Source organism: Maylandia zebra, linkage group LG4 (genome assembly GCF_041146795.1).
Source record: "Maylandia zebra isolate NMK-2024a linkage group LG4, Mzebra_GT3a, whole genome shotgun sequence".
NCBI lineage: Eukaryota > Metazoa > Chordata > Actinopteri > Cichliformes > Cichlidae > Maylandia > Maylandia zebra.
Window position 1 is genome coordinate 9,353,873 of NC_135170.1, and position 14,691 is coordinate 9,368,563.

The following is a 14,691-nucleotide window of genomic DNA, read 5'->3' on the forward strand; positions in this document are numbered from 1 at the left end:
CTCCCAACTGCTGTCAGACTCCACAACAAAGACTTTTGCAGCTGATCAAACACACACATCCACACATGTGGAATAAGACTAAGTGCAATACTCTTTTTCTGACAAAGTTGTATTTTTACTCAGTTGTATATAGCATTTGAATTCTATTTTTATCCTATTGTATATTTTATTCTATTGTATATAGTATTTTATTTTATTTTTTCGATTCTATTCTGTACAGCTGTGTACAGTATATTATTCTTATTGTATTCCAGTGTTCTCCAGTTTTTGCTATATAACTTTGCACTGTCCACTTTCTGCTGTGACAAAACAAATCTCCCACGTGTGGGACTAATAAAGGTTCTCTTCTCTTCTCTTCTCTTCTCTTCTCTTCTCTTCTCTTCTCTTCTCTTCTCTTCTCTTCTCTTCTCTTCTCTTCTCTTCTCTTCTCATAAATGAGCAGGTACAGAAAAAACCTCCACAAAAAGGCCACAGATCTATTGCCTTGTTGGGATACTTCAGCCCAGGTCAATTCTTTATGGGGCACCTGCTTCATTCCACTGTGCCAACCTTACAATCTCTGCTCAACCTATTGTTTCCTGACAGTGCTGCTGTCAGTGAAAGTCAGAAAGAGAGCAGAAATGCAAATCAGAAATGAGTCAATAAGTGCCAGCATATGCATGAGCTCTGCTACCATCCACCTGGGAAACAGATGTGGTTGACCAGCACCAAAGTGACAGGGACTGTAGTGTGTGAACATTCAACACCACTTACACTGAGCTGTACACCAGTTTATTACAATGGAGTCCACAGTGTAGATCAGGCTGAGCAGTTTTCAAACCATGGAGAGTGGACCTGTAAATAAATAATAATTTATTCTTGGTTTGAAAAAAAAAATCAAAATGGTTCTACTTCAGTAGTGCCACTTTGTTACCACAACAATCCTTATGTTAGTATGTATAATCAATTTGTTGCTATGTGAGGATGGGCAGGGGATCCTCCGTGATGTTTTTTTGCAGTAGAGGGTTACAATGCTAGTAACTGCATGTCGCAGGCAATAAAAGCTCATTCGCTACCACTCATTTTCCTTGAATACAAACCTCTTAATGATCAGTACTTAGTAAAACACGTAATTTTTTTTTAAACTATCCTAGATGAAAGTTAGAGATTTTGAATGCTTCTTCACACATTGTCACATGCATAGTCTGGAATAAACCTGTAATAAACACTGAGCTGATTACATGATTCTTATGTAATTCCTTCTTAGTGAAAGTGATGCTTTTTCTGCCATCTCCCTTTTTACAACCATCCCCAGTGTTCCCTAAAACTTAAAGGATGTGTTGAATATTATAATCATGTTTTATTGTGCTGATTGGTAGTGCTAAACAGCTGTCAAAACCAGACTATATTTTGTGCTTTAGTGCGGCTCTCCTGTATATATCCTTCCCGTATATACATGTGTACAGAGGAGGCTTCCCACAGTTACAGCGTGGTCCTCTGTACCACCCAGTAAAACATGGAAGCGCGCCAGACTGTAAGAAGGCTGGCTGTTGATTTGATTTGGCTCCCTGTAAAATATCGCAAACCTAATACAATCGCGTGAACTCGGTGATCTTCTCTCGTGCACTGCTGTAAGCGCGCGCGTACGCTGAGGCAGTAGGAGCGCGTGCCGTCAGTCCCAGGGGACGATGAATTTGCGGAGGTAGACTGCGTTTTACTCACTCTCCCTTCAAGTGGGTTTGAGGTTTTCGTACCATTTTTTAAGTGCAAGTAGGAGGTGATGTTAAGCTCCTGGCGCGCACACAGATGTGTTTCTAAAAGCCTACACTGCGGTAGAATGAGCGACTCATTTACGACCTTCTACTATGACGGAAACTTAAATTCAGCTGAATGACTTTATGGATTAGCGCGTGCTGGGGAGGACTGGCTATGTAACTGACACGGGGATTAATCAAGCTCGTCCAAACCGCATCCATCCATCTGGAAGGAACGTTAGTCTCTGCAGACTCCGTTCTTCTCCATTCATCCGTTACTATGTAAGACAATGGTACCAGTTCCTCTGCAAAAACACGCGCGGTTGCTTAGTTTCTGATGCTTGGCTGTGAAACAATCTGTCGATCAGCACCAAAACCCGGTTTTCTCCATTTCATATGGGCGAAGACGAGGAGTGCTCCAGCGCCCCTTCACGCCGCGGAGAAAATGCAGAGAACGGAAAGAGCGGAGCAGCTCTGGACCCAGAAAGAGAAAAGAGGTATGCGGAGCTGTTCGAGCAACTGGACTTGAATAAAGATGGCAGGGTTGACATCAATGAACTGAAGACCGGACTGGCAACTCGTGGTTTACAACTCCGAGAGGCTGAGAAGGTGAGCAGGTGTTTTTAATGCGGCACAGGCTGAGGCAGACGCACGCGCACGCTGTACGTGAACTAGTTTATAGTGTTTGTAAAAAATAAAAAAGTAAACTTATCTTAAGGGTAAAGAGTGTGGAAATGGTTTCTTCTGTATTTTAGGTTTTTATTTAATCAAGTTTATCTTTGTGTGTTTGTGATGCAAGGGCGTAGATTTGGCATGGACGGAAGGGACATATCCCCACCAATATCAGAATCAGAATCAGAATCAGAATACTTTATTGATCCCTGGGGGAAATTATTTTTTGTTACAGTGCTCCATTTTAAACCAACATTAAGACAAGACAGACAATACGCTAACTAAGAATAGTACAATATATACATATATATACATACATACATACATAAGTCACTTATAAATAAATATTTGGAAAAGAAACATGTGTAGTTGTAGCAGCAAACAGTGTGTTAAGTGGATGCGTTGTACAGGGAGATGGCCACAGGCAGGAATGATTTCCTGTGTCGTTCAGTGGTGCTTTTCGGTAATCTCAGTCTCTCACTGAACGAGCTCCTGTGACTGACCAACATGTCATGGAGTGGGTGGGAGGTGTTATCCAACATTGTCTTTATCTTGGACAGCATCCGCCTCTCCGACACCACCTTGAGGGAGTCCAGCTCCATCCCCACAACATTGCTGGCCTTACGGATCAGTTTATTAAGTCTGTTGGCATCTGCGACCCTCAATATTCAGCGATTATTGAATTGTCCCCACCAATAATTTGATCTATTCGAGTAAAGAAAATCAAACCCGATAGAAAGAAAAAAAAACCCCGATCTGTCAACGTCTCATTCACCCAGCGGTGCAGAAAGAGTTAAATTACGTCCTCTACTGGAGTCCTACCTCATGTGACAAATATGGCCAATGTGATTGGCTGTGCCTTTCAGGGAGCTCTGTTTGGTTTTACCAGCGGCAAGCCTGCGCTCAGTTTTGCCAACTTAGCGACTTTGTCGCTATATTTAGCGAGTTTTCAGACCCCTTAACGACTTTTTTTCTAAAAAAAAAAGTCGCTAAAAAAAGACGTGAAAGCGCGTATCACTTTTACTCTCAACAAGCAGCGGGTGCTGTAACGCAGTCAGTTCTTCTTTCACTCCTTTACTCTTATGCTGTTTTGTGGATCACAAGGTTTAAAACTACTTATAAACACACACACACAAAGTAACTCCACCAGAGTGCCTATTTCGGGTCACTTTTGCCGGTCCAAGCCCAGGTAAAGGAGCAGGGTTGGAATTGTGACATTAAAAAAAAACAATAATTGCTAAAAGAAATTTAATTTGTAGTTCTAAATAAACTCTAAATGCATTTAGGACGTTTTTTACTCACTTTATGTCTCTTCCACGATGTTATTTCTCTCTCCAACAACATAGGTTACAATTAGATTAGCATGACCAATTAGGCGATGACGTCATTTAGCGACTTCTAGCGACTTTTAGGACAACCAATAGCGATTTTCCTTACTGAGGAGTTGGCAACACTGCTTGCGCTGCGAGGAGGAGAGGAGGATGGCAGCAAAAAGGAAGAACCTGGATATAAGTATTTTTCAAAGAAACCTGCAAGTCACTTAAAGCCAAATTAACTCATAATATGTGTCCGTCATAATAACGTTACAGGCTATGCTAGGCTTTGGCCCACATCAATCTAAAATTGTACGTAACCACGAATAACGTGTTTTGGAAACTAACTGCACAACAGGCAGCACTATTAGTTATCTCAGTCTCCCAGAGTAGCATTTCTAATTTTGATTGAAACTGTCAGAGAAAACGGCAGCTTTGAGCAAGTCAGGATATTAGTTTACAGAGGCTGTTAAAATTATATGTCTAACATTAAAATGTTGGTGACACAATAATTTCATCCTAATGGTACTGACATATTCATAAGGTTAATTTTTGAGACAAAATGTCATGAGGTAGTCTTGTAGTGCCACCTTGTAGTGCAGTTTGCACAAATTGTTTTAAAAATGCACTCACCCTACAAACATTACTGATGAGTCAAGATCTGCACAAATTGACAGAAACACCGAAGCAGCTACTCATTTTATTCTTATTGTCATGTATGTCCTATTTGTCAGGTGACAGAAGAACCAACACAAAGCTCGGAGAGTAATGGTGATACAAGATCACAGGTGAAATTGGATGATGACTTGTTGGTTCATTACTGTATTTGAAGCACATGTGTGACTGCATGTATTTGGAATGTCTCACTGTTATTTATCAGGTGACAGAGGCAGCTCTGCCATGCTGTAGCTCGGACAGAGGTGAAGAGGTGAGGTCACAGGTGACTGACTGATGATTTGGTGCTGTAGATTAAATAGTATTTATTATCATGACAATTGTTAGGCTGCTGATGTAAATTGTTTCATTAGTGTATATTTGACAAAGAATCTGAATTGACATGTCTCACTTTTTATATGGCACGAATCAATGTGTTATTTTATCAGGTGGCAATATGTCGTAGTGCAGTCAGAGGGGAAGAGCCAGGGCCAAAGGTGAGGCACGTCAAGCACAGAATAATAATTGTAATCTGAGGATAAAACGCATGTACTGAGGCTGAAAGAAGCTTCAGTGCTCTCAGAAGACTAAAAAGATGGCTAAGGTTAACAATGACTCAAATGAGATTAAACAATGCTGCTGTATGCCATGTCCACCAGGAGAGACTGGACAGTATAGATGTAAAACAAATATGCCAGCAGTTTATCTCAGTTAACAAGAGGAGAAGGCATGTGTTTGGCTCCTTCACATAGTGGACATTGAGTTGTTGTGTGGGACACCAGTAGTCCATGTCTGTTGCTGTAACAGTAGTTCATGTTTAGAATAGAAAATCTCAGCTCACTGATTTGATCGGGGCAATTGTGTGCCTAAACTGTTGCATAATTTTGCTGAGAGATCTTTTACTTTGTGGTAATCTTAAATGAGTAGTTTTATGGACAAAAACCACCAGGTCATTCAGTGTTCCCTTAGGGCCAAAATATAACAGATGTTGGTGTACTATAACTGAAGTAATGATGTTAAGTCCTTAAAGTCATATTCTTTTATTGTCATGACTGTATTTGAAGCTATTTTTATTTTTGTATGATACCTGATTTATATGGATTATGGCTGAAGTAAACTAAAGCCTAAAATACTTAGTCATTTGTTTAATAGTACTTTAACATTATATAAGTCACATATAAAACTATGAATTGTGATTTTAAATGGTTTAAAAGCACGTAGAATAGCACATGTAGGCAAGTATATTTCTCCTCTTTTTATTAAGAAGCAAAAACCAAAAGGAAAAAAAAGAAACAGGGCAGAGTTCAGTGGTTGAATCATCCGTCCCCACCAATGCCAAAACCAAATCTACGCCCTTGTTGTGATGTCTTACTGAGGACACTCGACGTCAACGTGGTACGTGGTAAAAGTTATGTCTCTGAACAGAAGAATGAATAGAAGAAAAGAACTAACTTTTGAAATCCTGATCGTGGAGTACTTAAAGAAAAATAATATAAGGGATTGAGCTACTTTATGCTGGGGAGTCTAACAGCTGCATCCCCATTTTAAACCAATGTCAGAAATGGCAACAGTCTGTTGAAATAAATCAACTTTGTCACACATTTAGCAATAAGTCCAAGTTTAATGACATTGCTCAGTTTTTCTTGGACTCAGTAAATGAACTTTTTCTTCATTAGCCATTCAAATAATACAGGGGATGCTATACGCTTTATATATGGACTTCTGAAGATCCACAAGATGCATGTGGGTTATACCCATGAAAACCTTGCCAATCTTCTCTGCCAGTGACAAAAACGTATTCTGCTACTGACTCTTGTTGGGTGCTGTTTATTGAGTTGGATAATTGAAGACATATTGGCAAATAAAGAATTTGTTAATTTAATAAGCAAGGGCCTCGGTATCATATGGAAGAACAGCCTGGCACCTCCCCCTCATGCTGGTCACCAGCTTGGTCACACACTGCTGTGGGATGGCATTCCACTCTTCAACCAGCTTTTTTGCAAGTCAGCCTGTGTGATTGTGTTAGTCATTCTGGCTTGAGCAACATGTCCAAGCTGATCCCACAAATGTTCAATGTGGTTGAGATCAGGACTGCAGGTAAGCGATAGCATCCTCTCCAAATTCTGGTGGTAGTGTCCAATAAACTCCACTCTGTGGGGGTGAGCACTGTCAAAGTTCAGTCCCAGACTGTTGAGATATGGGATTGCCATAGAGATGGCCTCCAATGATGATAAATCTTGTTTTTACAGTGAGGGAGATGCCGCTGAACACAATCACACTGTCTCCAGCAAAAGCTGTTACCAATGAACATAGCATTCTCTGCATCTTCTCCACACTGTGATCCAACTGCCATAGGCAGAATCTGGACTCACATAAGGTTCCTCCACATTTTCAGCTTCCAGTGAACATGTTGTCAAAGCAAGAGTCAATAGCAGACTAAGGTGTTTAGTATTGGCAGAGAAGATTTGGTAAGTTTTTCATGGACTCATCCCACATACTCAACTCTGCTATTCAACCCACAGATATATTTTCCTTACAAATGTGGCACCATTTAAAGGGAAATAACAGGCTTTCCAGTATAAGATTTATTGCCAATTAATACAGCAAGAAACAATTGAGCATGCACACATTTTCTTACTCTTTAAGAAAGTTTAGTTTTGTTTGCCTCAAGACATAGCTCAGGTACTGAAGCTGGGCTTTATTTACCTTACTTACTGTCAGTGTTGGTCAAGTTACTTGAAAAAAGTAATCAGTAACTAATTACTTATTACTTGACCAAAAAAGTAATCCCGTTACTTTACTGATTACTTATTTTCAAAAGTAATTAATTACTTAGTTACTTAGTAACTTTTTAAAAACACGATTTACAACCTGAATAGGTGATAAAGCGATAGATCTTTCAGCCCAATTCTACTTTTTCTGCATAATCCATCATACAAAATGTAATCAAATGGAAAAGTCTCCTTTTAAAACTTGTTTTATTAGTTTTAATCTTTTAACTTTATGCATCAAGCAAAAATTTAATTATATGCAACATTCTCTGACTGGAAGAAATTTGTTTAATATTTAAACCTATTTTCTACACATTCCAGCACATAAAATAATTTTTTTGTGTGTTTTTACACTCACTCTTTCAAATAGATGCAAGTAAAACACAGCAGCAAATAAATAAAGTCAAAGACTAGCGAGAGAAGTGACTGAAGAAGAAATACTCAGTGCATCATGGAAATTGCGCAGCAGCCTTTACCTGTTGCAGCATAACTAAGGGAGGATTCAGGGTCACCTGATCCAGCCGTAACTCAGCAAAAACGAAAGTTTGAAGCCTAATCTTAAAAGTAAAGATAGTGTCTGTCTCCTGAATCCAAACTGGAAGCTGGTTCCACAGAAGAGGGGCCTGAAAACTGAAGGCTCTGCCTCCCATTCTACTTTTAAATACTCTAGGAACAACAAGTAAGCCTGCAGTGTGAGAGCGAAGTGCTCTAATAGGTGATATGGTACTATAAGGTCATTAAGATAAGATGGGACCTTGTATGTGAGGAGCAGCATTTTAAATTTGCTTTCAGGAAAGTTTTCAGGAAACACTGTGAAATGTTCAGTTTCTAGGCCATATGTCAGAGCAAGATCTAGAGTGTGAGAAAAGTAGTGGGTGGGTTCTTCTACATTTTGAAAGAAGTTAACTGAGTCTAATAATAAATAATAACAATGCCCTGTTAAGTATTTTTAAATGGTAAATGGACTGATTCTTATACAGCGCTTTTCTACTCTCCCGGAGTACTCAAAGCGCTGTATACAACAAGCCTCACTCACCCATTCACACCCACTTATACAAGCACTTCTAAACTCAAGTGCAACTAATAAACATTCATGCATATTCACACTCCGATGAACGCATCGGAGGGCAATTTCGGGTTAATATCTTGCCCAAGGATATTTGACATGCAGACTTGGGGAGCCAGGAATCAAACCACCAACCTTCCCATCAGTAGCTGATCTGCTGTACCACCTGAGCCGCAGCCACCATTTTTAGCATCTACATTGACGTTAAAATCACCCACAATACTTATTGTGTGGATGCCTTAATAGGCATCCACACTATTGAGATCCTGTTTCTCTTTCTTCTTTATTATTATTCCGGGTGTTTCCGTACACTTTTTGCCGTGGATCTACTTCCACAATTTTTGTGCTATTTTCACCGTTCAAACTCTAAACTGTTCTGCTCTTTCTGCTAATGCCGGCTATGACTTTTGGTGTTTATTACTATTATACTTTTTAAAAATTACACTTTTTTCCTTTAATTTGTCCCATTGAAATGAATGGGAAACTTCCACAATTCTGCTAAAACTTTCTTGTCTTTGAAACTTAACTACTGCCTCATACTTTCACCTAGAAACTCCATTCAAACTTTAAAATGTTCTCAAATGATTTGGCTATTCTTGTATGATTCAGCTTTTTCAGATCTTCTACCGTTTTAATCTTATCCCTCTTTGAGTTTTCAGTTGCAAAATTGTGATTTTTCAGAAAATACATGCGTTGCTATGGTTGCTATGCAATTAACTCAGAGGGGACAGTGAAACTGTTTGAATTTTCTCTTCATGTCCAAACAACTTCTTGCTACTCGCTCAATTTCCACTCAAGCCCCACAAATTATACATCAAAACGTAGGTATTTTTGCTGGCTTTCAGAAAATGTCACTATCATTGTTGTGGGACTCATAGATATTTTGCAAATCTCCTCAGAGTAACACAAAGTCGGAAAACTCTCCATATAAACTCAATGGAGAGTTTGTTCAAAATCACCGCTGGATTTCTCTAATGAGAGGCATTTTCAAATTGTCATATCTCCTTAACGAAGCGAAGTTAAGACATGAGGCTTGTCCCCGTATATGTTCAGGCACTCCTGACGCTCACAATTCAAGAATTTCTTGCTCACCTATTACCGTTCTGAAATGAGTTGGACTTGTTTGAGGGTAGGAAATTTGTCCCTCGCTCAGATTTCAATCTCTGGAAATGAACCACTTTTTTCTCTCGTCATATCTTTTTGATGGATTTCCACAGAGCCCTGAAAATTTCCATGACTGTTCACCAAAGCCTGCTGTTTCTTACGGTGAAAGAATGATTTTGATGCTACATATAGATTTAGAGTTACCAAAGGTTGTTTGAGCGCAAGTCAAGGCAGTTTTTGCTTCGCCTCTACTCAGTTACAGTGTATTACAAGTCATATATCTTTAATAATTTATGTTTTATCTCTGAATTATGAAGACCTGAAGATTCCCCCATCTCTTCTGAATAAAACGATGCCTGAATGACCGTTCTAGCCTCTACGGTTAGGAAATTATGGCCATTTGTTCGAGGGGAATCCTGAATGTCAGAAATACACTGAAGAAAACTCACACCTCTCTCTGTGTCTGTGTGTGTAAGGGCTGACTACAGCAGGTGCAGCTAATTTAACTGACCTACATATACCAAGCCCAGACTCTCCACAGCTCCTGTTCCCTTTACTGTCTGTGTATGTGTGTCTGTGTATCAATATTTCTCCTATATTTAGGTATTACTCCTCAATCATAGTATTTCTGCTAAAGCAAAGTACTTCTACTACATCTTAGTACTTCTGCTAAATCATAGTATTTCTGCCAATTCATAGTATTTTTGCAAAATCATGGTATTTGTGCAAAATCATGGTTTTGGGGCCAAACATTTCTGTTATTTTATAATATATGTGCTGAATATATTATATGTGCCAAATCATAGTATTTATCCCAAATTATAGTATTTATGCCAAATTACAGTATTTCTGCTAAACCAGAGTATTCCTGCCAAATCATAGTATTTGTACTGAAACATGGTACTTCTGCCCAATCATAGTATTTGTACTAAATCATAGTACTTGTGCCAAATCATAGTATTTATACCCAATCATAGTATTTCTGCTAAATCATAGCATTTGTGCCAAATCATGGTATTTGTGCAAAAACATAGTATGTCTGCAAAACCATAGTATATCTGTTATGTTATAGTATTACTACTAAGGCATAGTATTTCTGCCAAATCATAGTGTGTGTGCCAAATCGCAGTATTTATACCAAATCACAGTATTTGTGGTAAAACATAGTATTTCTGCCATATTGTGGTATTTGTGCAAGAACATTGAACTGTTATGTTATAGTATTACTACTAAGTCATAGTATTTCTGCATTGTTATAGTATTTGTACTAAAACGTAGTATCTCTGCCAAGTCATAGAATTACTGCAATTTCATAGTTTTTTTTAGGAAATCTGTTATGTTATAGTATTACTACTAAGTCATAGTATTTCTGCCAAATCATAGTATTTGTGCCAAAGCATCGTATTTGTATGGAGTCATAGTATTTCTTCTAAATCATAGTATTTCAATCAAATCTCAGTAGTTGTTGTTAAAACGCAGTATTATTGCCAAATCATAGTATTTGTACCCAATCATAGTATTTCTGCTAAATCATAGCATTTGTGCCAAATCATGGTATTTGTGCAAAAACATAGTATGTCTGCAAAACCATAGTATATCTCTTATGTTATAGTATTACTACTAAGGCATAGTATTTCTGCCAAATCATAGTATTTGTACTAAATCATAGTACTTGTGCCAAATCATAGTATTTGTTGAACATCATAGTATTGGAACCAAAACATAGTATTTGTCCCAAAGCATCGTATTTGTATTGAGTAATAGTATTTCTTCTAAATCATAGTATTTCAATCAAATCTCAGTAGTTGTGTTAAAATGCAGTATTATTGCCAAATCATAGTATTTGTACCCAATCATAGTATTTTTGCCAAATCGTGGTATTTGTGCCCAATTAATAATTCTGTTATGTTATAGTATTACTACTAAGTCGTAGAATATCTGTTATGTTATAGTGTATCTGCGGAATATAGTATGTGTGCCAAATTGTAGTATTTACACCAAATCACAGTATTTGTGCTAAAACATAGTATTTCTGGCATATTGTGGTATTTGTGCAAGAACATTGAACTGTTATGTTATAGTATTAGTACTAAGTCATAGTGTTTCTGCGTTGTTATAGTATTTGTGCTAAAACGTAGTATCTCTGCCAAGTCATAGAATTAATGCAATTTCATAGTTTTTTTTAGGAAATCTGTTATGTTATAGTATTACTACTAAGTCATAGTATTTCTGCCAAATCATAGTATTTGTACTAAATCATAGTACTTGTGCCAAATCATAGTATTTGTTGCACATCATAGTATTGGAACCAAAACATAGTATTTGTCCCAAAGTATCGTATTTGTATTGAGTAATAGAATTTCTTCTAAATCATAGTATTTCAATTAAATCTCAGTAGTTGTGTTAAAATGCAGTATTATTGCCAAATCATAGTATTTGTACCCAATCATAGTATTTTTGCCAAATCGTGGTATTTGTGCCCAATTAATAATTCTGTTATGTTATAGTATTACTACTAAGTCGTAGAATATCTGTTATGTTATAGTGTATCTGCGGAATATAGTATGTGTGCCAAATCGTAGTATTTACACCAAATCACAGTATTTTTGCTAAAACATAGTATTTCTGCCATATTGTGGTATTTGTGCAAGAACATTAAACTGTTATGTTATAGTATTACTACTAAGTCATAGTATTTCTGCGTTGTTATAGTATTTGTGCTAAAACGTAGTATCTCTGCCAAGTCATAGAATTAATGCAATTTCATAGTTTTTTTTAGGAAATCTGTTATGTTATAGTATTACTACTAAGTCATAGTATTTCTGCCAAATCATAGTATTTGTACTAAATCATAGTACTTGTGCCAAATCATAGTATTTGTTGCACATCATAGTATTGGAACCAAAACATAGTATTTGTCCCAAAGTATCGTATTTGTATGGAGTAATAGTATTTCTTCTAAATCATAGTATTTCAATTAAATCTCAGTAGTTGTGTTAAAATGCAGTATTATTGCCAAATCATAGTATTTGTACCCAATCATAGTATTTTTGCCAAATCGTGGTATTTGTGCCCAAATAATAATTCTGTTATGTTATAGTATTACTACTAAGTTGTAGAATATCTGTTATGTTATAGTGTATCTGCGGACTATAGTATGTGTGCCAAATCATAGTATTTATACCAAATCACAGTATTTGTGCTAAAACATAGTATTTCTGCCATATTGTGGTATTTGTGCAAGAACATTGAACTGTTATGTTATAGTATTACTACTAAGTCATAGTATTTCTGCATTGTTATAGTATTTGTGCTAAAACGTAGTATCTCTGCCAAGTCATAGAATTACTGCAATTTAATAGTTTTTTTTAGGAAATCTGTTATGTTATAGTATTACTACTCAGTCATAGTATTTCTGCCAAATCATAGTATTTGTGTGAATTTGTATACTGTAATATCACTGTATTATGTAGTGGCTAAGTAGGGGCTGTTTACTAAGTGCATCAGTGTAAATAGGTCATCTCTTGTGTTGGAGTGCCCTCTTGTGGCGCCTTTTGGGTAGTGCCTTAGTAAACGGGAACCCTGTAAAAAGTGGCATCAGACTGATTTGTAGTGGAGGAATTTGTTACCAGTTTTCTTAATCTTTAATCTGTATGCATGTTGTAATGCATACCCTGTTCTTAATCATAGAAACCACACCATATCACCTCTCCACATCCTCCTACTGTATGCCATACCTCCCTGTACCATCCATCTGACCGCAATAAACTCCACCTGTGGTAATCTAATCCCTGGATGTCAGCCTCTCCTTCTGACCGAGGATAGTTATAGTATTTGAGCCAAATCATAGTATTTGTGCTAAAACATAGTATTTCTTCCAAATCATAGTATTTGTGCCAAAGTTTAGTATTTCTTCCAAATCATAGTATAACTGCACAATAAAGGTTCTTGAGCCACATCAGTGTTTGTGCCAAATCTTAGTATTTCTTCTAAATCCTAGTAATTCTGCTCAATGATAGAATTTCTGCAATGCTTTAGTACTTTTTTCCTAGATTGTAGTACTTCTGCTAAGTCAAAGTATTTCATGTAAATCATAGTATTTCTACCAAGTCCCAATGTTTCTGCTAAATCATAAATAATGTTTTAGTACAAATTGTATGATTTGGTGGAACTTTCTGTGTTCCAGCACAAATGCTATGATTTGGCAGGAAAAAAATATTATTTAGCATAAATACTAAGTTTTAGCAGAAATGCTATGTTTAAACTTTAAAAAATTCTGCTATTTCTGCTGATGTGTGTTATGACTTTTGACCATTGAAATGAATGGAACACATTATCAATGTGGTCACTGATTTTGCATGATGGGCTGAGTTGTGTTTTACCTCAGTGAGATAAGCATCCGTTCTCAGACTGGGAGGCCTGGGTTCAAATCCAGCTTATGGCAACATTTCTTTCACTTAACAGTTAAACTTTTTTTAAACTCTTTTCAACACAAATTTCATTTTTTCACCCCTTTTCAGCAAAATTTTCAGTTTTTTTAACCCCTTTTCAGCACAAATCCAAACTTTTTCAGCTCTTTTTCAGCAAAAACCTCTTTTCAGCAGAATTCTGCTCAGTCACCTCTTTTCAGCAGAAATTCTGCTGATTGAACTCTTTTCAGCAGAATTTTCACCCCCTTTTTTTTGCCCAAATTCTGCTAGCACAATTGTCAATCTCTCCACCTTTTCTTTGTCAGAAAGTGTTTGGCTCAGTGAGCTAAATAGCTGCCCTTTGACCAGGAGGGCCAGGTTCGAATCCTGCTCAGGGCATCTTTTTTTTGTTTTTTTTTGTTTCAACTTTTTCAGCTTTTTTCAGCAGATATCTTCAGCCGTTAAGGCATCCACACTGCATTTTCGCAGGAAATGCAAATTTTTCTAGTTTTATTTGTGTTGAGCACTAAATTTGATAAGAGTGAGAAATCATACAGAAACCTTGAGTAAGGCATGGTGGGCAATAGATATCAACAAATAAAACTATTTTTGAGTTTTCTTGGGTGGACAAGGCTAAGCATCAGGCTTTCAAATGAATTGAAACTCCCTGGGTCTGTGGTTGATTAAAAAGCTGAGGTGCAAAGCTTGCTACCATATCCTCCCTTTGCCTGTGGTTTATAGATTCTGACATTTAGTATAACTCTGGGGTGCTGATTCATTTAAACTAACATAATCATCATGCTGTAACCAGGTTTCTGTAAGATTTGTTAATCAATTATTAATTGATGTGCTAACAGGCACTTAGAAAAGAGAGATTTAAGGTTTAATAATCTAGATTTTACTGTTTTACTTGTTGCAGTTGAGAATAATATGTTGTTCTTTCTTTGTCTTTTTTTGTGTTTAAATCAT

The 14,691-nt window shown here is 37.1% G+C and overlaps 1 protein-coding gene across 1 annotated transcript in view; it reads left to right on the plus strand.

Moving 5' to 3' along the window:
- Positions 1–1,608: 1,608 nt before the first annotated feature.
- The window catches only part of slc25a23b (solute carrier family 25 member 23b), a 47,385-nt gene continuing 34,302 nt past the window's right edge, over positions 1,609–14,691 (plus strand). The window contains exon 1 of the mRNA XM_004562874.2: positions 1,609–2,342. Coding sequence (XP_004562931.1) covers positions 2,130–2,342 — 213 coding nt within the window. The 5' untranslated portion in view covers positions 1,609–2,129. The remainder of the gene's footprint in view (positions 2,343–14,691) is intronic.